Source organism: Argiope bruennichi, chromosome 7, assembly GCF_947563725.1.
Source record: "Argiope bruennichi chromosome 7, qqArgBrue1.1, whole genome shotgun sequence".
Lineage (NCBI taxonomy): Eukaryota > Metazoa > Arthropoda > Arachnida > Araneae > Araneidae > Argiope > Argiope bruennichi.
The window spans coordinates 6670734-6698681 of NC_079157.1; the positions used below are offsets into that span (position 1 = coordinate 6670734).

The 27948-nt window shown below is 30.0% G+C and overlaps 1 protein-coding gene across 1 annotated transcript in view; it reads left to right on the forward strand.

Moving 5' to 3' along the window:
- Positions 1-5743: 5743 nt before the first annotated feature.
- LOC129975027 (protein slit-like) overlaps positions 5744-27948 on the forward strand; it is a 37248-nt gene continuing 15043 nt past the window's right edge. The window contains exons 1-7 of the mRNA XM_056087890.1: positions 5744-6435; positions 8776-9646; positions 10879-11037; positions 16240-16278; positions 17300-17559; positions 22496-23363; positions 27655-27905. Coding sequence (XP_055943865.1) covers positions 5755-6435; positions 8776-9646; positions 10879-11037; positions 16240-16278; positions 17300-17559; positions 22496-23363; positions 27655-27905 — 3129 coding nt within the window. The 5' untranslated portion in view covers positions 5744-5754. The remainder of the gene's footprint in view (positions 6436-8775; positions 9647-10878; positions 11038-16239; positions 16279-17299; positions 17560-22495; positions 23364-27654; positions 27906-27948) is intronic.

The window sequence follows — 27948 nt, forward strand, 5'->3', positions numbered from 1 at the left end:
TCTTTACTAGCCACTTTACATTTATAGTGTTATATTTTAATAGCCGAAAATAATTTTCAGTAAATTAGTCTGTGTGATCCAATTTTCGGAAATTAAATTTTATATCGTTTTTGCTTAATTTCGTTTTCTTCTTAGGAATTATAAAATATTTTTTTTTCTTTATTTAAATTTTTTTTAAATCCTTTTTTTTCAATCTCAAGGTTTAAATTATTCTTAAAGTCACTAATATTTAATTTTGCCCAAATATTGTCATTATCACAAATATTCGCATTCGTGAGGTGGTTACCATTCACCACGGTGCATTATTTTAAAATTTTATTTATTTTTCAATTTTGTTTGCTAAAAATGCCCACAAAATGATAAAAAAAAAGTAAATTAACTTTTCAGGGAAGTTTAACTTGAAATAATTATATATATTTATTTTTCGGAACAATAAGTAAATCCTTATATTATGTCAATAATTTTGCATCCAATTACTTTCCCGAGTGCAAAGAGTTAAATACACTCATGTCCATAGATTAAAGATAATGCAAGTTCAGGAAAAGAAAGTCAGAAGCAAAACAAATGTGACTTATTTGTAAAGACTATTTATTAAACAAAAGGTAAAAAGCAAAAAAGATGCTGTATGTTTGATATCATTAATAAAAGTTGCAATTTTTTTGCTCCTTAAAACAAATTACGAAAAAAAAAAAACTATTTACAAAAACCAATATTGCATGTTGGTAAGATGGTTAATACATAGTACGTCTCCCAGACGAAGTAATACAATCCGTACAACGCCTAGACATGCTGAATAACAAATTATCGATCCGATCTTGGGGAATATTGCACCACTCATCAAGCAATGCTCTCCGAAGTTCCGGTAGACATGTAGGAGGTGGTTGACGGGCTGCAACTCGTCGGCCAAGCATGTCCAACAAATGCTCTACTGGATTCAACGGGATATACGGGAGATATCCTCCGATCGAAAACATTCGTTTACGATGTTTGCACGGTGAGGACGGGCATTGTCATCCATAAACACGAATTCTGCGCCCATGGCGCCCCGAAACAAACGTACACGTTGTTCCAGAATGACGCCCGATAAATTTGCCCGTCATGCTTCCAGTTTGAACATGCAGATCAGTTCTGGAACCCAGAATAATTCCTCCCCAAACGAGTAATCCTGCATCACCGTAACGTTGTCGTTCAAATAAGGTTCTCTTGGTGGTAACGGGTACCTGGCGCTCTCCACACGAATGTCCGGCGAGAATCAGACTGCAAACTAAACCTGGACTCGTCGGAAAACATCATACAAGCCCATTGTTGCCGGTGTCCACAATGCAGGCTCTCTCCTCTAGTCTAACCGCAAGCGACAGTTACAGTAAATGGAACACATCTGACAGGCCGACGAGCATATAGACAAATCTGCCGTAAGCGTCTCTATACGGTCTGCCTTCAAACTGTCGTGCCAGTGGCTGAAGGGAGCTGACGAGACAGGTCTGATGCTGTACTTCATCTGTTTCTTTCGGCAGTAACTGCCAAATACCGATCATCATTCGACATTGTGACTCGAGGGCGGCCTATGCTGTAACGTCTACTCATATTACCATCATCTTGGAATCGTTGCCAAAGCTTGGAGATGACACTCTGGGCAATTCCCTCGGATACTTCCAGTTGGGTACATCCACATTCCAGACGCATATTCTACCACGCAAAAAATCATCCAAATGCGTCTTTTGTGTCATAGCTATGCTGTTATTGCACTGAAAGGCTTATAAAGCGCTTGCGAACAATTTTACTTCTTTGCCTGTATTCCTTATACATCACTCTATTACACTCTCATCATTGTGACGTACTATCGGTGTCATCTGGTGGCTTCCTGCAATTTGCATATGATTTTTGCAGATGTGTGTAGTCATTTTACGGGTGATGTATGTATTTTAGAGTTCAATTTCCGCGTGACTCTGAATTATCCTTTATTTATGGAAATGAGTGTATGTTGCGTCTGCAACATATTTGTCCTGAGAATCAAAAATAAATAGTAAGATTTCAAATACCCTTTTACCAACAGAATAATCCATAGATTGATCACTAAATAAATAATTAAGCATTGAACGATTAAATCCGAACAGCTCATGATTCTTCGCTATGAGAAATTCTTATCATATTTTATATATTTATAGAAAATAAAGGCCCTCTATTATTTGAAATAAGTTTTAAGGGAATACTTAATTTTAAAACGTTATTTTGTCAAACGTTAATGAGATCTCTAAAATCTACTTGTGATTTTGAGTTGATTTATATTATTTACTAGATTGTTTCTTTCAAAATTATGTGATGTAATTAAAATATGAATGTTTAAGATTAATGCATTATGTTATTGTTCAAAACTGCCTCATTATTGTTATCAAAATGCTGTTCAAATGCCCGCTATGCACCCAGTTTATCTTGGACTAGTGAAGGTCTTCAAGAATCAGTTACTTATTGTTTACTAAACAATGTACAGCGGGTGCATTGCATTCAGAACATATAGATGGCAACATGATAATTTAAACAAATTGTTACAGTAAAACCTCTAAAAGATCCTCTTATACAAAAGGTAGTTTCGGTTGCGTTTTACTTTACACGAAATTTTAGACATAGTGTTAGAATGATCCCTATAAAGGGTTATTCAAAACACTCCCAGTGATAGAAGGCATCGACTGTTAATTTCAATGGTAATCATTTCTTTCTTCTTCTTCATGTTGGACTATCTTAAAGAAATAAAAACGCGAGAAAGTACATACTCAAACTCATCTGAAATTCAATCGAATCCCTATGTGGTAAACGAGCTACAATCAATCTCTACCACGGCGAAAGACTTCTGTTGGTAGTTTCATTCATCACAATACAAGAATTCATATTAGCCACAAACACAACCTCTTGATTTCTATATGATATCGAATCGTGCTTTAGATTAGCGTAGTAGAAGTATTGCGTCAGTATGATAAAAGGAAATCCAAGAGAGGTGTTAGCGAATTTTTAAGGAACGTAAATATTCAAAATCCTTTTTAAAATTAGCCCAAAAACTTTAACGGAAGTTTATAATATATATCCTTCTACAAAAATCAACAAATCATATCGGGATTACTTTTCCAAATAAACTAAAAAAAATTTATATATATATATATATTATATATATATATATATATATATATATATATATATATATACTTCTATAAACACTGGAGAATCCACAAAAAAGCAGAATTGGCTTTTTAAAAAAATTAAATTGAAACTTACTATGAATATTATTTTTTTAAGATATGTTTCAAGCATTTTTTTCTCAGAAATAATGAATTAAGGTTTATTTGAACACTTATTCAATTATAAAATTAAAATTCTTTAGCATATTAAACTTGGTGCGAAGGATAAGTGTCATAACATGGTTTTGTTTTATTTCGTAAAGCTGTTTATTAAAACTTAATAATTCTATGATGTACTATCGCAGAATAAATAGGATGAAATAACGGCCTAATATCCATAAAAATTATTTTTTTATGAATATTAGGCCGCTATTTCATCTTGCTTATGCAGCATATATTTAGCATCCCAAAGTCATAATTTTAAAATATCGGCAATAAAATGGGTAACTTTTTTTGTATTATTCATCGAAATAATAATTTTAATGATTGGCAGAAAAGAAAAAAAAAAGAGTTTCAATGCATTGAAAATCTTTCTAAAATTCACAATTAGCCATGTGTTCATTTATGTAAGAAGATGTTGATAGATGGCGCCATGAGATAGAGATTTCTGACAATTTTTCTCGGAAACTTTTTTTATTTCTCGTATACGAAGCATATATGAATAATACGAGAATGCGAGTATTAGAGTCCATTATAAATTTTTAAAAATTCAAATTCGATATTACAACGAATCTCCACGTTTTAGACCTCTTTAATTAGAAAAAAAAAAAAAACACTTTCGCAAAATATCTATCCGTTTGTGATAAAGATAATTAATTCAAAATTGCTTTGAGCGAGACAGATGGAATTTCGCATATGATCTTGCCAAATTTGTAGATTTCTATCAAATTTTGAGAAAAATCTGTTCGGAGGAATTCGGTCTGTCCGTCTGGCTGTAAGAATATAAATTAATGCGATAACTACAAAACGAAGAGAGCTGGATGAATAAATTTCGATACACAGATTTAACGTCTATTGTCTAGACACCTATCAAATTTTGAGCTAAATTCAACAAGGAATTGAATTGAATTCGATGAGTATTTTCAAAAGATTGTAAATCGTAATTTTTAGAAACGATAACTCAAAAACGCTATGACTTAAATATATTAAATTTGGTACGTGAATTTATGACTGAAATTGTAATTCTGTGTCGAATTTTGGCTTCACTCGATTGGCAAAAAATGAGGCTACAACACAAATTCACCTTTATTAGAGAAAATACGAGAAAGCTTTGAGGAAATCATTCGCGTTGGTTAATCTTGCATTTCAAAAAAAAAGAAATTAATTTTATTTTTTTAATTTTTTGAGAGAAATGAAGTTGGGTAGCCCAAGAAGGATTAATGCGATAATTGTAGGTAATTAAGAGCTTTCTCCCATATATTTTAAATAAAACTTGCAATAATTTTACCATCTATAGAAACGTTAGTAAATTGCGTCCAAAATGCAAGGTAAAAGTGTTTTTGTGATCATGAAATTATCTAAAAATGCATACGCCTTTGCGGTGTTCTGAGATGCAACAAATCATAAATGAAAGAAGTTGAAAAATAGTTCGAAAGTAAGAGGAAAAAATTAAGATTACTTTTATAAAAAATTTTGTCTTGGGTGCGTAATTGGTACACCTCATCTTATATATCTGTATTAGTAAAAGAGATATAAGGAAACGAAATTGTCCGCTTTCCTTGAGCTTGTGGTGAATAGCCGGGTCACCAATTTAGAGATAGGTGATGTGCTAGGATAGAACCTGGGTTCGCAGTCCAGTAACTAAACCATTATACCAAAACAATTGTTCGGGTAGAAGAGTTGTTGACTGGCTTATATGCTATTCACCACAAGCTGTTCAGTCATCTACGAATTCAAACGAAATTTTCGCTCTCCACACAATATATGTTTAGCAATTACTCTATAGAACTATTATCATTAAAACCATTGCAAAGTGGTCTTCCTAAAGGGACTTTTACTTAAAATTCAGAATATTTGAGCAGTAATAGAAAGATGCATATCGATATTATATATATATATCACATTATTGCTAATAATATACTAATGTTGCTAAATACTGTATACTTATAAATCATTTTCAAGTATTAAGAAGAAAAAAAAGTACTAAAATTCAGTCATTTCAACTAACACTCATATAGATTTAAACTGAAAAATTTATTATTTCATACTAAATATTATGATATTAGTCTAAATAATTATCATCTATTTTCAATCTTTATTTTGTCCGAATCAAAAGGCAATCAACGGACATGTCAAGCAAAAAAAAAGGCAACTAGGATTTAAGAATCAGCAATAAAACATTTTATCAGACACAAATCAGATTTCAGTTGGGAAGAAATGATTTTTAACAAAATGAAACAAACGTTTCTATTTTTATCTCTACATTTGATGTAAACGGAATTGAACAGATAGTAAAGAGTAAAAACGTTTCTAAAATTAACGGTTGGAATGCTTTTATTTGAACTGTATGCATCGTTTGATAAGAGTCTAATTTTTAATGCAATGAAATAAAACTTCATTTATGAGAAAAGGAGAAAACAAGCTAGCCATGAATATCAACTTTCTGTGTATGTTCTTAAGCGTTCAAGTAATTCTAGCTTGGGGAAAAGAATCGTTGTGTTCCTTTAACAGAAAATGCGAATGTTTTGAAGTTGGACGACGACTTTACGTGAAATGCGAGCGCATAACCAGGTTCAGCTATTTGCTTGATCTTTTTAGCGAGAATCGTTTCTCCAGACCAGTGTCTGTCTTCACCGTCAAGAAATGCGAAGCGCAATCCTTTCCGAATGTTTTTTCGAAAGTAGCCATCCAAGAGATTCGCTCCAATTGCCCTATTAAAGCAATTGAAAAGGGGGCGCTCTCCTCAATCGAATCCTTGAAAGTTCTGAAACTGCACTTGACAGAATTCCAGAAAATTCCGAAAGCGATTAGCAAGTTGAAAAACTTGAAAGACTTGACCATAAATGATGGAAAGCTGACAGCAGTTGATGCGGAGTTGCAAGATATGGCCAGCCTAATAAAACTACAGCTCAAACGAAATGATATCCGCCAAATATCTTATGAAGCTTTTTCTTGGAATTCGAAAATCAAATCAATTGATTTATCATATAATAAGCTGGTCTTCCTGTATCCAGGAATGTTCGATAATTGTGAAAATTTAATGAAGGTTGATTTAAGAAACAATTACCTGAGCTCGATTGATGAACTATTCACTGTTCCTAGTTTACAAGTAAGTTTAACATTTCAAAAGTTTTATCAGGTTGACTAGAAACATTAAATACATCATATTCTATTAAATAAAATAAAATAATTCATTTTTAATAATTAATTCAAAATATTATTTTTAATCTATGCTATCTGAAGCATTGGAGAAGTAAAATCGATTAAACGTAATGGTCATTGAAGACACAAACGTACACAACTTATTTTAATGTATTAATGTATCTTTTTTTAAATTTTCCATTTGTTTGTAAGTTACTTCTTTTTTCATCTTGTATCTTCAATAAATTTGGTATTGTTTTAGATTGACAGAGGTACATATTTAAGGTTAAAATGAATTATAATCGCACTTCATTAAAGCATCTAATTAAAATTCTTCCAGGAAAAAAATATTTTAATGAAATAAAATTGTTTAAAAATGATATATGAGATGAGGTATTTTCCATTCACTCTCTGAATGTGACAATCTTCATTCTCATTGTCAGGTAGAATGACATAAATGATGTAATATGCAAATTTATAAACAATATTCTGAAGCTTTCAATTCGAAATAGCCTCAAGGTTTTTAAATTATTATGTATTTTAAAATAATAACTCACTGGCACATCACATTTTTTTGTTTTGTTTTGTCTTTTCTTCCCTTTTCTTTTTCACGCATATGTCAAATACATTTTCAGACAATTTGTTGTGCCTACGTTCGGGACGATTTAAATTAGTTATATTTTCTAAATTCTAGTCTAAATTAGTTATATTTTTTGAATTTTTGCATGAAATATATTGGAAAATTTCAATGAAGTCAAAATATATGTCAGTTAAAGGACAAAAAATTTTAAAAATTAGAAAAAGGACTTTTTGGGCTAAAAATATATTAAGCAAAATTCTTTTAGTTTAAAGACTTATTAAATTATTTGTTTGATATTTTACAGATAGCTTAAGAAATATATTGCCTAATTCTTGAATTAAAAACTATTCCGTATTTCTATACACTCTTTAAATAGGGTTCAATAGACAAATAATATGGAATTTTGATTTTTTCGCATTGTGAAACACTATAAAAAACTATGGATTATTTCTGAATGGATATAATACTTGTTCTTTGACCCTGGAAAAACAAAACATATTGAGAAAAAATTATATCAAATTTGAACAAAATATCTACAATGGTTTTTAATTTATGAGTTTTTTCCTTAAAAAAATTCACAAAAGATTGAAATTTAGGAAAATATAATTTAAAAGTGTAAAATGGCATTAAAACGCATATAAATGCAAATATGAAAATCAGCGCAACTTCCCAAACAAGTAACTTAGTTGAAACAAATTTAGAAGAAAACTATCCAAACATTAAATGTATTAAATAAAAAAATGTCATATTTTCGCAAAAGAAATCGTCTTTTTTTTATTAGTGTAGTCACTTATTTTAAAGTTCTTAATAAGTAATCATGACACAGAATACTTAATGGAAATATCTCAAGAATTATGCCACAGTTTCCAAAGCCAAATATCAAAATGACTTATTAGACTTTTTCTATATGTGAAAAATTAAGTAATTATAACATGATAATCATTTATCTATTTGTTTTAAAGCTTTCCTTGACTTTTGCTCAAAAATTTCTAATTTTCGACTGTAAATTTTAAACGTATTCTACATTTGAAACATTTGGTCTTGCTTTTAGCATTTTCATGGTCTCACGTCTACGCTGTCAAGCTTCGCCAGCGGAAGAAGAATTAACTTTTAAAAACTTCATACAAATTCCTAAAATAATTCAATATGTGCCAAGAATCATATAAAAAATAAAAATAATAACAATAATACATTTAAAACAAGTTTAATATTTTTTTTCTTCGTCTGATAATTTTACAATCAGATATTAAAACAATAATTATTAAAATCGGAGACATAGCGAAGAAATAGAAAGTCAGTAGCAATATCCACACTTAATTACCTTCATCAGCCATCACACACAGAGAGCGTAGTAACAGCCAACAACTTTCGGTGGTAGCATCACACCCATATTGTGTGAGCGAACATTAACAGTTATTCTGTTTATTACAAACATGTGTCAGCGGGCAGTAGTAGTTATTCCGCCTATCACACACATGTGTGAGCTGACACTAACAGTTATTCCGTTTATCACACACATGTTTTATGAGCAGCCACTAACAGTTATTCCCCTATCATACACACACACATGTTGAGTAGGCACAAACAGTTATTCCGCCTACCACACACATGTGTGAGCGGATACTAACAATTATTCCGTCTATCGCAATTATTCCCCATGTTGTGTGAGCGACCATTAAAGTATTAATGCAGGTAAAAAAAATAATGATATGTGTTTTTTCTTTTCAGGAAGTCAATGTAAGAGACAATCACATCGAATGCATAGATGATGCCTTCCAGCATGAATCGAATCTCCAGATTTTAGATGTGGGAAGAAATCCTCTAAATGAAATAAGCGAAACGGCTTTCAGTTCGAAAATGAGAAAACTTCGCATTCTCATTCTGGATAGCTGCGACCTTGCCTTTCTTCCATTCACAGTCTTCAACTCCCTGACCAAACTGGAAAAAATTGACCTGAGTTTCAATAAGCTGGAGTCATTACCTTATGAAATATTCCACAGCCTGAGCAATCTCATCAAAGTGAATTTGAAAGGAAATCGGATATCACACTTAGGCGATGTTTTCAAGAGCAATCATCGTCTGGCAAGCCTCATTCTGTCTAACAATTACCTGCAATCATGTGAAGGAATCTTTTATGGTCTATATAATCTGAAGACTCTTGATTTGAGAGATAATCAGTTGAAAGTTGTCACCAAGGCATGTTTTTCCTCTACTTTAAAAATGATCTCTACACTGCAGTTGAGCAAAAACCGTATTTACAGAATTGATGCAGAGTCTTTTACCAACTTGAAGTTCTTGAAGAACTTAAGCCTGGATCACAACAAACTGGCATATCTGAATGGTTGTGTGAAAAACATGTCTGAACTGGAAGGTTTGCTCTTGGATCACAATATGCTGAGAGAGGTGAGGGAATCCGAATTGCAGAATTTGCCGAAATTGAAGCGACTTAATTTAGGTAACAACCGCCTTTCCACTGTTACCAGAGCATTCAGAAACCTCGCCAGTTTGGAATCTTTGACGATTTCTAAGAATAAATTAACCACATTAACCAGAAGCACATTTCCTGCCCACTTTGCAGTAAAGAAAATATTTCTGTCAGGTTTGTATTCTTTGTTTAAACATACTATCTAATTATCTTAGAAATATTTATTTATTTATTTGGTTTACAGTCACAGATTTTCACATGAAATCTGAAAACTGCTCAACTTTCCAATAAAATTCAAAATATCCGTTCTTAACCAATAAATTATTGTTTGGTCATCTGTCTCTATGCTTCAACTCTTAAAGGCAACTCATTTTAATTACATTTTTTTTTCAAACAGTGGATATTACATGAAATTGTAATACTACATAAATGGATATTACAAATCGTTGGAGGTATAAATAGTGAAACTTTGAATTCATTTCGAACCTCACTATACAAGCGTACTTTCAGAAAAATAGAAAGACTTAGAGAGGTGAGCCACAAATTCCATTCCACGCCTCTAGTATGTGATATTATTTGTTTCTTTTCTTGAAATCAGCCGCCTTTAGCGACCAGCTTGTTCGCCTGTATTATTGACTTTTTTTAATGTTAAATGATTCATACGGAGTGCATTTTTTTAATGCACTTTGTTATATTATACGACACAACTAAAAAACATGAATTCAATTGAATGAGTTTGCTATAAAGTAAGTGTACATATCACGAAATAAAAACGGAAATAAAAATTCTACTAAAGAGTTAATAATCGGGAAAAACACGTAATTCAGTGTTTTGATGAATGAATTTGAATCCTGGCATAACATTTAGACTAATGTTAAAATGCTAAATGTTAAAAATTAAATAATATTAAATTAAATTTTAAATATTATTAAAATTAAGAGAAAAAAACTGTACCTGAATGAAAATGGTATCATTAAAGAAATCATTCTTAGGGTCTTAATACCGTTTTTGTAGGATAATTGCTTTAAAAGATACGAACATCCATTTCCAAAGATAATTCGTAGCGGTTATCCATCTAGAAAAGGTTGAACCTATTTTTGCATTCGATTAAACTTTCTATTTAAAGTCCGCTTCTTGATTTCTTTCATGTCTTCTTTTCTCTGACTGAATGGAAACTGTATTTTTACCTTTATTTGCATTCATTTGAAAGTGATTTTCAAAAACTTTATCGTATCTTTATTTCTGTAGGTTATTTTAATTTTGAATTTTGCTTTAAACATTTTTACAATACAGGCTCCATTTCCAAGTCAATCCAAATATTTTAATCAAAAACTTGTATTATATGCTATTCTTTATTACAGTATGATATCTCTTCTTTTGTACTTAGAGCAAATTTTTTATTTCAGGAAATAAATGGGTCTGCGACTGCCGATTGATCTGGATCTTGAAATTGGAAACACCGACTGATCTGGCCAATCGAATTATATGTTCAACACCTCAAAGACTTGTTAAGAAAAAGTTGAGCCAGCTAACACCTTTTGATCTCATGACATGGAACGAACATTGTGACTAACATTTGAAAAGTGCAAACAAAAAATGGGATGAAGGTTTCAATGAAATAACTGAAGGAAGAATGATTATATATCTTTACCTCTCTTCTAAATAAAGGAAATTTGTTTCCAATAGCTAAATATGTTATTCATATTTGAGTTTTTTTCTTTATCTGAGTTTCTACATTGTAGTTGGTATCAATGTTGTACTCTGTAATAATCTAGTTGCCCTTTATGTAACAGGGCAATTTTTTTTTCGATCATAAGTGCATTTTAATTGAAAGTTAGAAGAAAATATTGAAATAAAATATTGAAAATAAAAAAAAATATTTTATTTATTTTCCTTTTTCAATTTTTTTTTCAATAAATTTTATACAAATATAAATTTTTAACAATAACTCACATGTTCCCATCTTTATTAACCCTTCTTTGCATGATGATGGAAATTTCTATCATAATATTTATTGAACTAAACATTGTACTCAAAACAGGTGCACTGTAAATTAGTTGTTGCTGGCAACTTTTTTCACAACTATTGCATAATAAGGAACGTAGCTGTCAATAAAAATCAAATATCACAATCATTACAGCGGGTATTATTTGTTCATTCCGCTGTTTGTTGTGGTTGGATGAAACGTGCCATTTCTTGAATATTTTTTCATAACTAATCTGAGAGTTTTTGCTAATAAAAGCGACCATGAAGGGAGAAATTTAGAGGAGATTGACACTGAAGATTTTGTACCGAGCTTAATATGTAAATTTGCTTGATAATGGATATTTCCATCACGCTGTTTTTTAATTATTTTATATTATATATTTGTACTAGAATTTTTCAAAAATATTTTTTCCTTTAATATAGAGCATGAATTATATCATCCTGACTTATTTCACAAGAAAAGAAAAAAAAATCATGCAAAGAAGGGTAAAGACTTTTAATCCTTCAATCAATAATAAAGAAATGCTCTCATGACGCTTTATCTTATCAATGTCAGATTGCCAATGAATTATGATACAAATGTAATAATGTCAGAATGCCAGATACAAAGGCATTCATTTCATTATTACATTTAATTATTTTTATTGAACTTTTTACTACTTTTAGGTATACTAAGAAAAAAGAAATTGCAATCCTCAGCAAATCCAACATTTAAATTTTCATTCATTCCATAAGAAAAATGAATATGCGTATTTATTTGGTTATCTACTCTTGACATTGTGAGCATAATTATTAAAAAATGAAACGATTGAAATGAATGATATCTGAGGTGTACTTCCAATACCAACAATGCATTTTTAAACCAAATTTGTCGAAATCAAATACATTTATTTAATAAGTCTTCCACTTTCTTTCATACAAGTGGAAGACTTATTATCTTTTCAGAATATTATTATTCTATTATGAAATAGAGAAGTATCGTGAAAGTCCAATAAAATGTAATCGCACATTTGTAAATAAATGTAATCACAATTTTTATATTTTACCCGTTATCCTTTTCATCGAAAGGTGACACTACACATGTCTTTAATTATTAAGAATATTTAGTAAAGCAACTATACCACCAAGGGAAAGTGCAGAATAAATTTCATTACTATATTTGTAAATATTTTTTTAAAAAAATCAGAGTAGAACAGCTATCAAATTCACGTTCTTTTAAAAGTTTTTATTTAATCGCTTTCTTTTCTGCTTATTTGTCAGTTCAGCACAAATTTTGAAAAATTTCTATTTTAAACTAATCAAATAATATGGAACTTCTCGGTAATATAAAAGCTGAAATGTTAGACTTAGCTCAGAAATGAAGGCAATGCCATATTAACTCGCTTTCTTTTTTGTTCGATGCAAATTTTGACATTACGTTTAGATAAATTGCAAATCGATTACAAAATTTCGCACACATAAGAGTAAAATTCAGAGAATAGTTGCTTAAAAAAAAATTATTTTCCAAGTTTTAAAAATGGATTAAAGTATAGAATAATTTTTTCTAGCTCTTTAGTGATTAATACCCTCATACCAATAATTCCGAAACTTCAATTCACACTCACTCATTTTCAAGATAGTATGTGTGAAGTTAGGAACGCAACTCCTCACAGATTAATAACTCTGTAATGACTATCCAGAAAATTTGCGATCTTGAATTTTTAAGATTCAAAATAGCAAATTTTCAGGATAATCTGTACAGAGTCAGGAATTTTTATGCGATTATGAATTTATATAGGACTAGGATAAACTATTTATACTTTTCAGTATGCTTTATTGGATATTTTTTAAATGTATTTTAAATTATTATTATATAGGAATTTACAGATTTTATGACGCCGCAAAAACAGTTTTGTACAGTTATAAATATCTGAAAATAATGACAGTGAAGAATAAAAATTGTGGTATCAAAAAAAGCCAGGGATACAAATATAACATATAGACACACTTGCTTTTTACTACAATGTTAATGAGCGACTTTCTTATATTTAAGTATGAGGAAAATGTTGGTGAACATTCTTTAATGAGGTATTTTATGGTTTTTAGGGCATAATACAAAACAATAAATTATTCGCTCCCACTAATTTACAGTATGCAACAAAATACCTATTATTAATGGAATTGTAAAGTGTGGAAATCGCAGATAAGTGAATTCTGTGGATAATCCGCAAATACTGAAGCTTCTAAATCTAAAAAAATCTACCAATTGTCCAAAACGATTTTTAAAAACATAATAAGCTAGTTTCATCAATTCTAACAAGAATTATTTAAGATTGATGTTCAATTTAGCTATGCGAAGAGAACAGCAACCAAATGTCAGTTTATAGCAGATGATCGGGAACTTCAACAATGGTTTTCCTTTTCCATTTGCCACTCAAAATAAACAATCAAATTTTGAACTAATATTTCATTAATAAGAAATCATTTCATTTATAAGAAACAATCATCAAAGCAAAGAGATAATTTTCAATATCAGTAAAATAAAATATATTTTATCTCAATATCTATGTTCCCCCATACTTCGGCTACTTTCCGATTCAGTTTGTAAACAATATTTTGAACACTTTTAAATTGTTTGCTTGTGCAATGGAAACCAAATTTTTAATTTATAAAAAATGGTAAGAGTTTTTTATAGAATATCTATTTAAATAATAGACACGAAACCTTTACAAAACCCTTTTATTTTCACTTCAAAATTTTTGTAAACAAAATTTACAGAAATCTATGGTGAAGTTCGAATTCCTACAGATATTATACACATGTTCAAATTTTATTGATACTACGAAGCCGTTTATATCAAGGAGAGCGTAGTACATACTTTGATATAAATATAAAATCCTTCTTTCAAGGTTTTTTCACGTCATATTTTAAAGACTCTTGACATTTCAAAACATTGGACTGCTTGGCGTTTAATTCTTTGTTTAGATGATGTGAGGCAATTATGTTTGAATTGTATTTGTGAATTGAATCCATTAAAATTATATAGGTTATCATTATTCATAAAAACTACATATTAAATTTTGACGCATGTGGATTCGTTATAATTGAAAATATTACGCTAAAAGTGGTCATTTTTCAAGAGTTTTCTGAAAAGGAGAGAAAAAATTCAATCTAAACCGAATATTTAGACATGAAAAGCTATATTGCTAGCAAATACAATACTAATACCATCTATTTCAAGTTTTGTGAATGTTAAATTCTTGTCCGATAAATATTTAATGGAATCGAAGGTTCACTTGATTTAATCCTGGTTATTTCAATCACTTGTTTTCCACAAGGCCCTTCTACCCGTAAATACTGCCAAAAACAAATGTCGTTCAGCCAATGCCAACTTAGGAAATGAACTCCAGCTCAAGATTTACCCTCGTGACTTAATCATTTATACAAATTACAGAAGCACTAATGCATAACATATTTAAACTTCCGATTTGATATTATTTAGAACATAACAAATCATAGAGATTTTTTTTATCATGTCAGAACATGATGCTGTTTTAGTTAGGGAATTTTGAAGCTCGAAAGCCCGTAGGCGATGAATAGAGCATAAATGGCAATTTTCATCATCATCTTTTAATCTCATTTTTTTTACCTGCTTTTACCAGTATTGCATTATTATTATGTATGCTTCTTTGAAAGCAGATGCGTTTTCAAAAGGTTGACTTACTTTTACCAGTATTGCTTTATTATTAGGTATGCCTCTTCAATAGTAGATGCGTTTTTAAAAGGTTGACATAGAACTATGAAATCATAGTTATTATTTCATCTCAAAATTGGTCGAGCTCCAAAACTTTGTTTTCCAGCTAGAAAAATTGAAAATGAAAGTTTTTAAAAAAGTATTATTACATACATATTACACACACACAACATACAAAGTATTACACACACACACACACACATATATATATATATATATATATATATATATATATATATATATATATATATATATATATATATATATATATATATATATATATATACAGGGAGAGAGGGGGGGGATAGAGACCGATAGATAAGTCTCGTGATTGTTTCAAACTGGTTAATGACTTTAATTAATTAAAACAAATGAAGACTTAAAAATTAATAATGTTCTCACATGATAACTTGAAATTTGCTATCGTAGATTTCAATTTTTTTTTTTTTTGTACGATAGCATTGTAATGGATCGAATGCAGTAAAACGTAAATACAGGATAAAATGTATTCCTGTTTCAAAAGAAAAATGTCTTGTTCTCAAGTCATTTAACCAATCTTGCCTCCTCCGTATAGAAACGATAAAAGAAATTTATATCTCTATATTTAGGTGTGTTCACATCACCCGATGAGAGATGGAATTGTCCCCGCTTCATTCGGGGCATAAACTTGTTTACAATGGATATAAAACTATGAAATGGCTATCATACGTGTATGGAAACAAGATTATTTCCGGTTATATAAATTGCAAATAAAAAAAACAGTTTTTGATTCCGAACAGTTTTCAGGAATAAATCAATATAACCAGTCAAATTTCCACGAAATATCTTCACATTTTTTTCGTCATCAGACCAATGTAATTTAGGTAATTTTTCTAAAAGGGGTGGTTATCAATAATTATTAGTTTGAACCTTTATATCTGAAGGTTAATTTATCTAAATTTTATAAAGCTTTCATTCATTTTTTCATCTTTTTTTTATCAACGTGATCGATAAACTTACAATTTGTAAAAATTTGATGATCTTTTCTTCACTTTTATGCAATTTGTAGTTTTGAGTTTGAGTTTGATGTTTATGGCGCAAGAGCCAGGTAATTTGTCAAACATTTTCTTAATGTTTTCTACGAATAAAACATAATTTATAAAATTTAAAGTTTGTTTATTATTACTCTTTTTATTCATATTTATTCATATTTTCGCTAAATATCACTTTCAATGTTTTGTTCAATGTTTTCTTCCGCCTACTTTTTCATCACCATTCTAGTAAATTACTACGAAATTTCCTTGATTTGGTGTGCAACACTGTATTTTCACATTTCACCTATCTTTCTTTCAACAACATAATTGGAAAAAATTATATATTTACAAACTATCTCCAAAATACACGTTTTGAAATATAATTTTGTCGGCATTACATAAAAAAATTCTGAAACTGCCATTTTTCAAAATGAACCATTTTATTAAATGTAGTCCATTTTCTTTGCAAAGTATTCAAAGCAAAATGCATACCTTGTTATTATTTTACAGTAACAAAACCTAAATTACCTAAATTCTTTTTCATGTCTTCCCGATTGCGCAACTTATTTCTCAAAAAAAAAATCTTCTTTTTACTCAGATAAATGTAGAATGATATTGATTGAAATATAGACTTAATAAAAACGAAGAGCATAATAAATGCTTAAAATATTAAATAATATGAGATAAATGAATCAAAACAATGAAAACTGGTTTCTTCAGTTGCTAACGATTGCCCTTATCGCTATTCATTTTCGTTGTCTAAACCTACTAAAAATAATCTCTTTCAACGTATCAAACCTAAGAAAACATAACTGAATTTTATCTCTGAAATCGTTAGATATTATTTCCATTACCATCAAGGAAAAAAAAGTGGGAATGAATATCTTTTTCAGTGCTTTCTCAATACACCACACTTCATGTCAGATGCTCTACGTCTTAATCGTTCTTCATTCAGAATAATTTAGAAAAAACATTCATTCAGTAACCACAAAAAAAAGTGCTAAATTGTGATAAGTATACATATATTTTTCATAATGAAATGCCTCGTCATTTGTTTTTTCTTGATTCTTAAAATAATTGTTTCATCTGGAAAAGGAACTTTATGTTCAACCAATAAGGTTTGTGAATGCAGTCGAAAGGCACATAAGATCTTTGTCAACTGCCAGCGTGTGACCAACATGAAAGACGTTCAAGCTGTATTCAGCAAAGATCTGGATTTCAAGCCAGTTTCGATTCTCAGATTAAAAAGATGCAAATCGAGATTTCTCTCCGATCCAGTTCTCTGGAACACCACCATCAAGATTATCCGCAGTCACTGTCCCTTCGAACGAATGGCAGATCATGCTTTATCACATGTTGAGACTTTGAAAGACCTGAACTTGCGTTATACGAAGTTCTCTAAGATTCCAAAAGCGTTAAGTAAATTAACCAAGTTGAGAATTTTGCATATAAATGATGGTAAACTCACTCGAATCGATACGGAACTTCGTAATATGACTCATCTCTACAAATTAAAAATGATCCATAATCATATATTTCAAATATCGAGTGGAGCTTTTTCAGGGAATTCTAATCTGAAAATGATTGATTTGTCACAAAACAAATTGATTTTCCTTCACCCAGGAACATTTAGTAGTTGTAGAGAGTTAACTAAAATTTATCTGCAAAAAAATTCTCTGAACTCTGTCGATGGATTGTTCAACATTTCAAATTTGCAGGTATGATATATTCTTTTGTCTTTTTTTTTAATAATTTACTAACCTCTTCAATGAAATTTAGTTCCTTAATCGTATTGTAATAGTTCATTATAATTTGAAAATTCTAAAGTGCTAAATGAGGTAAAATATTTATCAATATTTTACTTGCAATGTCATTGATTTATAATGAAAGATAAAACTACAAATCAATCATTTCAATCATTGAAATATCATTTTAAATTATTTAAAATTCAACTTAATAACAATAAATTTCGAAAGAAAATGTCAAACAAAATGAGTCTCAAAATCAAGAAAGAAATATATCTATATCAAACATTTTTCAGCTAAAATAGGTGAAATGTTGAGCTTCTCGTTTAGAATTTCTAAATATAAAATGTGTCAATTTCCTAAATGAAGTCTCATTTTTGTTACATGATAATGGAGTCCAGTGAGTCATTGCCATTTTCAAAATATATCATTTTATAATTCTTGCTGCCATAAAATGTAACATTATTACTTTATTTGCTTTTATCTCTTAAGGCGACAGTAAACTTTGAAATAAGCAAAAATGGACGAAAACATGCCATTTTATTTTTATCGTTTCATCACCAAAATATATGTTTATATTGAACTAAAATAGTTTTATGAAATAAAATAAATATTTTAAGAGTAAGAGGGAAAATATACCTCTTAATGACTTTTCTCAAAGGGATATTGTAATTAGATTGAAATATCATTGAAATGTTCCACGTGCCTTCATTTTTGAAGACATGAAATGAAATGGATAATAAAGATTTTGGTCAGACATTAAAAGGAAATGGAGTATGCATTTTATGTTTCGAGGGGTTTTGTAGCTCAGCGATTCTCAACCTGTGGGGCGCGCCCCCCTAGGGGGGCGCGAGCACACTAGAAGGGGGGCGTGAGAATATCCAAGAGAAAATATTATTTTAAAAAATTGATTAACTGACTGAAAGGAAAGCACACATACACATAGAAAACAAAATACATTTCGACATATTTAATAAATTATTAAAGCAAAAACACTTACTAAATCACAACTTACTTAATCAAAACATACTAAATTTTTTAAAAAATGTAATAATTATTAGTGACTTCCTTGGGCCTGTCTTGCAGAGCAAAGTTTTTCGAAGGAAGGCTTAGTATTAGAAATAGCCACTCTTAGTTCTATTTCTATATTTTGTCTTCAAAGAAGCCACATCAGAAAATCCAGTTTCACAAAGGTAGGATGTTGAATGGTAATAGAATGTGAAATGTCCTTGTTTTTAGTGCAGAAAAATCATCCTTACGAAAAAAATGTATTCCCAATTTCTAAATTTAGCTCACCCCGTCTAGGTTAACTTTCATTTACGAATTTTCCTTCTTTCATATTCTTTTACGTTATCTCCCTGTTTGGCTTTCATTTCAAATATAATATTTAAATTTTCTCCGCTTTCATTTGCTTCAACTTTTTACTGCCCGCTTGTCCAAAATGCAAGATATGGTTTCTCGCCAACGTTGGCTCGGTTTTACTCTTGTTTTAGCAGTTAGTTAAAAATAATTTAAAAACAGAATCCAAAATACTCAATATAAATTTTTGCTGTATACATTTTATTGTAAGCGGAGGGCACGATGAAAATTATGATTGAAAACTGGGCCATGATTACTGAAAGGTTGAGAAACTCTGTTGTAGCTGGTTAAAAGTTAATTTTAGTTCAGCAGAACATAAAATTCCTAAGAAAATTTAGTAAGTGTGCCTAAAAATATTTCTAAAAAATGAGCATTTAATCATACGTTCTTTTGTTTCAAATAAATTTACATTGGGAAATAAGAAAAAAACAATAGAAAAAAATTAAAAATCGCCTAAAATATCATGAAATTTTTAAAAATTATATATTTATTAAATTTTCTAAAAATAATATATTTTATTTTAAAATGTTTTTTAAGAAATTTGACGTATTTATATTTTTATACATATGCATAAAAAATTTCATAACCCTAACTGAACCATTCCCATGTAGAGTCCCCTTAATACTATAATTTCAAATATTTACTATTTTAAATCTTATCATTAAAAATTAGCATTTTAAAACATAATTCAGTTCCAAGAGAGTTAGTATATCTAAAAAATGATATAATCCACATCTCGAGTCGGTATTATATAAAGTAGACAAAAATAAACATAAACTAGAGAAAATAGTCTTCCTGAAACTCTCTCGTATACCCAATAATAAAGAGAGATCATTTCTTTTACCTCCTTAAAAAGGTTTGGACCTTCGAAAAAAACCCTGAACTCTACGGGCGCTCAAATTTTTGTTTTTAGAGTTTTGCTTGTAAACATTCTATGCTTCGTAGAACAATGAAGGAAAACGAGATTGCATTTTGGAGACCATTTTTGGATAGAATGAAACGAAATGATGGCTCACAATTGTAGCTTTTGGAAACAGAATGGCATATAAATTTCATTTATCTAAGCCATTGTGTTTTTTAGTTATTTCATTTACATGCCTGCAGAAAGTAAAGACGGACAGATGTTCAATCTCTTGTCATATTTGATTCATATCTAGACTGCAAATACCAAATCTGTGTACCTTATCTTCTTAGTGCTTTAAGTAATGTTATTATTGCTATCATTTGATCAGCAAAAAATGAAGAAAAAATCTAATTCAAATAAGGTAATTAGATTTACCTTATATTCCAGGACCGCCACTATAGATGAGTAATAATATTACTTTTGCACAAATAATCCACATTCTTTGAGACGAAACATTTATTCACACTTCACGCACATAAAATAAACACAAATAATACTTAGAATTAAAGGCATCTTAAATTTCAGTTTACAATCTAACCCGAAGACCATGTATTGGTGTTTTTAGTAAGAAGTCTAGGTATCAACTAACTGGAATACAACGGCGCTGAGGCAGATTCCAAAGTCCAAGATGGGAGGAGTTTGTGACAATTGTGTTAACCATTTTTCGGATAGACAGACAATATAGCTATCAGTCATCACGATGACTCAAACATGCTTTTGAGCTAGATGGATGAAATATGGCATACAGTCTTCATATCACATTTCTAGATTTTTATCAAATTTTGAACAAAGTACTTTCTGGCTGTCAGAATATAAGTTAACACAAAAACTACAAAACGAACAGAACTAGAGAGATAAAATTTGGTATAGATTTAATATCTAAAATATATCAAATTTCGATCCCTTTCCGTCAAGGGGGTGATCATTTCTCTATTTGTACTATCACAAATGTAAAAGCTAAGACTCAAAAGCGTAGTGATTTGAATGTAGGAAATTATTAATTTCGTGACTGTCAATTGTAATTTTGTGTCAAATATTGTTTTAAATCTGTTGGGGGGGGACTAATATAAAACAAAAAAATTGATTTTTGGAAATTATTAACCGCATGATAGTGATTATTCTCCAAAAAACTCTTCAAGCAACACTCGATAGATTCAGTAAAAATACTAAATTCACACAAAAGATCAATATTTCTTAATTATTGTTCACCAGTGCCATACAAGGCATGGGAGGCCTTGCTGAAGGTCCGAAATTTTACGCAAAAGGAGGGAAATAACCCCTTTATTAGAGAATATGCGGGAACGTTTTGGGGAGATACTCCAACTGAGTTTAAAACTTGAAATTATCTATTCATATTTGTATGACAGTTTGTATTTACATGTTTATGGATTTAAATTGCTTTCCTAGCCCTTTTACAAAATGTATTTGTGCGCATTTTCTAGGAATTATTTTATTAATAACCTGAATATTTGAGATTTTAATGTCATTCTTTATATATGTTACTATTAGGTGCTTGCATGTATTTTAATCATCGCCATCTATTGATAAACGTGTGAAGTATCTGTATGAATGACAATGGTTTTGGGTTTTACCAGTTTACTATTACTTTATTATTGTCATTTTGAAAATTTTCCCATTTAATATTATTGAATTATTCAGTGTATGAAGACCCCAATCCTGGAACACTCCAAATTGCATTTACGACATTCATTGCTTTTTTTGTTTACTTTAAAAGAATCTGCTGCCGAAGTCCATCGGACACCTTTACTAACTTATAGTGATGCTGCTCCGTCATATTCCAATTGTCGTTTTGGTTTCAACGATTTAAGAGTGGTGATTTCGATATCAATGACAAAGAACAGCCTGGAGAACCAAAGACAATCAGTTGCAATACTTATTGGACGAAATTGGGGAATAGTTGTAGAAAACGAAGGAAAATATTTTGATTGATATATATTGTACCAATTTTTCTCAATAAATGACTTTTTAAAGTGAAAAAATGATCAAAATACATGCAAGCACCTATAATTCTAAATTTTAATTTTGAAATCACATAATGCTACTGTGTTTAACATTAAATTCATTCATGCAAGAATACCGAAGATGCATTTCAAAAAACTAATCATTTGATTTGTGAATATTCCTTTATCATACGATTAGCAATTTTATAAATTCTGACTTTTACCAGATTCTCTATTTTTTTTAATAAATTGCATACCTTCAATAAATTATTTCTATTTATAATTATAAATAGCATAAATATATGCATTCACTTTTTTTCAGGAATTATACCTTAAAGAAAACAACCTGAAATCAATAGACGATGCATTTCAGCGAGATATAAAGTTAGAAATCCTGGATCTGAATTCAAATCCTTTAAAACAGATAAGTAACTCTGCTTTCAACACACACGTCAAACAGCTGCGCATTCTCATTTTATCTAGGTGCGAGCTGACGTTCCTTCTTCCTACGGTTTTTCGGTCTCTTTCCAAATTAGAGAAGCTTGATTTGAGTTTCAATCATTTAGAATCCCTTCCTGTTGAAATCTTCCACGGCCTCTACGATCTCATTGAAGTTGACCTCAAAGAAAACCAGATGACATATCTCGGTGAAGTGTTTAGCTATAATTACCGCTTAGAGAGTATAATGCTCTCGAGTAACAATCTACATAGCGTTGAAAATATTTTCCATGGATTAGGATATCTGAAAAGCCTTGATCTGAGATACAACAAACTAAGAGTTATAACCGAAACAGATTTTTCAACAACTCTTTCTATGCAGTCTCTCCAGCTAACCAAAAACAGCATTTACCGAATCGATTCCAATGCTTTTCTAAACTTGGCGGAATTAAGGAATTTATCTCTAGACTACAACAAACTGATGGTTCTGAATGGATCACTAAGGAACACTCCCGAATTGCAAACTTTGTCGCTGCATCACAATCGACTGCAGGTCATAGACGCTTCAGAAATGTCTAATCTGAAGAAGCTAAAAATACTTAACTTGAGTTATAACAACCTCACGAATGTCCACAAAGCTTTCGAAAATTTGGCTCAGTTAGAGTTTCTGAATATGAACAATAATAAGCTAACTACGATATCCAGAAGCACTTTTCCTCCAAGAATCAGTATAAAAAAGTTATTCGTTGGAGGTTTGTATTTCTACTACGCGTTTTTCTCTTTTCAACCTATATTATCCTTAGTAAAACCAATGAGATATTCAGTCAAGTAATTAACCTGGAACATGATGCACTTTTTCTGAGAAAATTTGATACAAATTCGACAGATTTACATAAAAGTTACACAGCCATATTTTATTGATAGCAGTTGCACGCATTTGATAAAAATGTGGATATCACAAATTTGGCGGTCACAATCTTACTGAATGCCCAAATCAAGGTGTACTCAATATTTCCGCTTCACCTAGATTAAATTTTTATATAAAAACTTCCATGCGCAAGTTTTTCGATTTTTAAAATCTCTTCGATTTCACACTAAAATAGATAACATTTAACATAATTTAACTTATTTACTTGCTTTATCATTTGAAAAACCATATAATTATCTAACTGGTAATATCGAAAAACAATTGTTCGTTGGTAAAAACAATTATCTGGATTATTATCGATGCTTTTTAACTAATTAAGTATTCTTCATTAATTAAAAAATACAACAAATATTGTAAGATTCAAAAAAAATTAATTTATTTTATACAGACCTTGAGTCTTTCTTAATATCTATTAATTTGCAACAAAGTATCCCTAAAATATCTATTAACTACAATCAAAATAAATCTCTCATTCAAATTTATTTCTTACAAGCCTATTTACCTTTACCTTTACCATAATTGCTTCGTACTGACTGTTATAAATGTCGTAATGCAAAATTGAGTTCTCTTCTCGTAAAAAATACTTGGAGTCTCATATTTTTCTAAAAGTGGTCGTAAATGCCTTGATCATAAAATTATTAAGTTCAGATTTCAAAAAAAAACATTTTAGTTTAGTTATATTAACGTTACGTTTTAAAGCAACATTAGAGCTATTTTGGGACGGACATCTCCACCGCGGTCAGATGATGAGAACAATACCTGAGCTGGCACTCCTCCTTTCTAAATTTCTACACCACACTAGTGGGAGGATTCTTGACTCCGACGAATTTAACATGCACCACCAGATCTGCTTATACGACAGTTCTTCGGTGGAATTGGGTCTCGAGCTTGAAGTCCCCCATTCTGAAGCCGAAGCCTTGCCACCGCGGTCCTTGTTCAAGAAACTAATTATTGACTCTAACTCAGATCTTTACATTTTCTTCCCAGGAGCACTGGACACCATAGGAAGTTTTCTTCAAAAACAAATATTTCCGATATCCTATATGATCTTCTATCCAATTAGGTATGCAACTGGTCTTACAAGGTTTGTGTGAGTCAACCAATGAATGATACTCTGTTCCTTATTCTTTTCAATTATTCCCCTATGATCCGTGTTCAACGCAATTCATGAAATCTCATGTAGTGTATGATTGCATAGCTTTGTGTCTCGATATTGTTATGAGATCTAAAGCGAAATTTTTATAATTCATTTGATGTTTCTAAGTACAAATGAGTCAAACGTAAAACATAACTTTTTTTTTCCTGTTCCGATACAAATAAAGTACCAAATTATGCATATTGTAATTATATGAATATTTATAACAAAAGCAAAAACGACACTCTAAAATTGCGCAGAAAATAAAAAGATTTCCATTTAAAAAGGATGCATGAAAGAAAAAATCAAAAAATGATTGTATCTCCAGTCCGAAACATTGTAGCATGACAATATTTTAGGCTTTAGGTCTATCTTTACCGCATTTTTAAAATTTACACTCAGTTATAATATTTTGCACTTAGATTAGAAAGAAATTTTGGAAATGAATGATTTTTTTATGAAATTAATCGTAATTATTTCGTCGTATATAAAGAAGACGCATGTCATTAAACATCTTCCTGTTGGTGTGGGTAGATTTTTGAAGAAGAGATGTCTGTTCAATTTTTCATTCTAGCCATGCAACCACTGGTTAGGCGAATAGCAACTCAAAATAATCTTATTTCAAATCGGAACAAAAATACAACTAAAGAGACATTAATCAGCCAGAAATTTTATCATTATTATTTTATGTTCATCCGATTTTATCGTGTGTAATTGATATATAAGAGTAAAATTATGTATTGAAAATTTTGAATTTACCTTTTTTTACACGAGATGATGAAATTTTTAAACCAACTGTGCTTTTCACGCGAAAAATAGTTCAGGATTATGCACTACATTACTTTGTTTAACCCTAGAATGCATGACTTTTACTTCTTTACAAAAAATGTATGTGTTTTGAATAAATGCATATAATTTAAGAAAATTATTTTTTTAAAATTATCATTTTTTTGTGAAATGTAAAAAAAAAAAGTTAAAATGTGCCAAATGGCTACATTATGCATTAAACAATGACACAAATCACATTACAGCAGCTCTGAAACAAAAACAAAAGTCCCTTTTTACCAATATATATTTTACAATGCAAAGAAAAAATATTTTATTAGTATTTTTAATGGTAGAACTATTCATAGAACAGCCATTATGGTTTTTTTTCAGGCTTCTAAATTAAATCTTATTCCATCACCGCTATTGCCATATATCGGTCTTTTCTGCAAATATTTATCGAAAAGCATTTAAAAAAAAAATCCGATCACTCAGTGTTTCCCTTTGGAACAACCATGTTAAGCTTATAAATGGAAATAAAAATTTGTAGCCAAAAGGCTACACATTGCAATGTAGGGTTAAAGAGCAATATCATTCCTAATCAAAAAAAATTCAGCATGACAGTAGACGAATTATGTGTCACTAAAGAATTATTCATTATTCTATAAATAAAAAAGTTATTTGAATTAGTTCATTACGCTCATTGAATGATAAGAATTGCGTCAAATTTCTTTTCAACTTCTCTTCCTCGAAAACTCAGGAAATAAAGTAAATTGGAATCAATTAGACAGAGAAATTATGATTTAGAAACAAAAAAAAATTTTTTTTTTTCGTTCTCTTTTTTTTTTTTTTTTTTTTTTCTATTCGAATTTTAGATATAAATTTTTCAATCGGAATTTTCATAATTTCCTATAAAACTGTACAAATGAAAAATTATCAGAATTTGTAATCAAAAAATGCTATTAAAAATTAACTGTTTTTTAACAATTCCCAAAATAAAAGACATTTTCAATAAGGAAATTTTTTTCTTATTCGTAGAAGGACTCATTAAAGATATTTTTTTAATTAAAACATTGTTCAAACTACTTTATGAGCAACAACTATCGATGATACTTTTCCAAACAGAGCCCAAATTTTTATTCGTTATGATTTTATTACTTCCCAGAAATCTAAGTAACAACTTCCATTATAAGCCAAAATAAACAATAGTACTACTTTCTGTATCAATAAATAAAAAACCTGATTAATTCAAATTAGATGAAAATTAAAAATATAAGCATTTAAAGATATAAAAAGGATATTAGAGCAAATATCCAAAATTTCCTTCAATTTAAAAAAAAAATTAAAATTAAAGTTCTTTTGAATTCGCGATATCGCGAAAGCCTATATGATAAAGTATTAATTCTGTATATATATTTTTTGCGTGTGACCGTCTAATTCGTTCATGAACGCCTAGTAAAATTTATTCTCATAAATCGAAAAAAAAAAAACTTTTTTTGGGGGGAGGGGGGATTTAGAATCTATTGCATATCTGACAGAAGTTAAAAGGGCGTAATATCAAAACATCAGCAAATTTTCGTTGTCCTTAATTGCTTTTTCCAGATCAATGCATGGCCATATTTCACCTTCCATATCTGACCAATGTCTGCAATAGAGCAAACAATGATAATGGAGTAGATTCGTAACTGGCTATTTTACGCCAAGCATAAGATGATTAAATAAACACACGATTGTTTATAAAATTGTTATTGAAATTCAAACATTTTTCTGTGTCTCAAAATTATAAAGACAAATATTTTAAAAGAGATTTTTAAAAAAAACTGTACATATTTAATTTTTACATTTAAAAAAGTAAAAATCAATCGGAACAAAATAATTCAAATATAATATCATGAATTAAAGATTCCGGAGTTAAGAAATAAAAGCAAATAGAAACAATTCGTCATTTAAATTAATAAAATGACTGTCATTTATTCTTCGCATGAATTAAAATGTGAATCACTGCACACTAATTGGTAAATAAAGGAAACTTATGGGAAATATCCAAATACTTCAAATATTTCATACTTTTCCCAAGTTATTCTATATTTATATATATGATGAATTTCATACATGGCCAGTGAGAACTATAACCTGTTTCATACCAAATTTGTTAAGAAATATTAACACAATTACAATAATCTAAGATATAATCTGTGTCATTCAAATGTTACAGCTAATAGGTGGATATGCGACTGCAGGCTGTTGTGGTTGCTGGAGAACGAAGGGAGAACGAGCGCCAAATTTGCCAATCGATTTAAATGCATCACTCCTGAAAAGTTCTTCAAGAAGAAAGTAAGTCACCTGACGACTAAGAATCTCACCGTGTGGACCGAGAGATGCGGCAGCAAATGCCAGTGCACCTGTGTACCGCAAGAGGACAAGTGTTTCGTTAGAGTAGATTGCTCGAGCCGTAATTTGACACAGGTAATAAAGATAAACTCTTTATAAATATGTTTTAACAAAAATC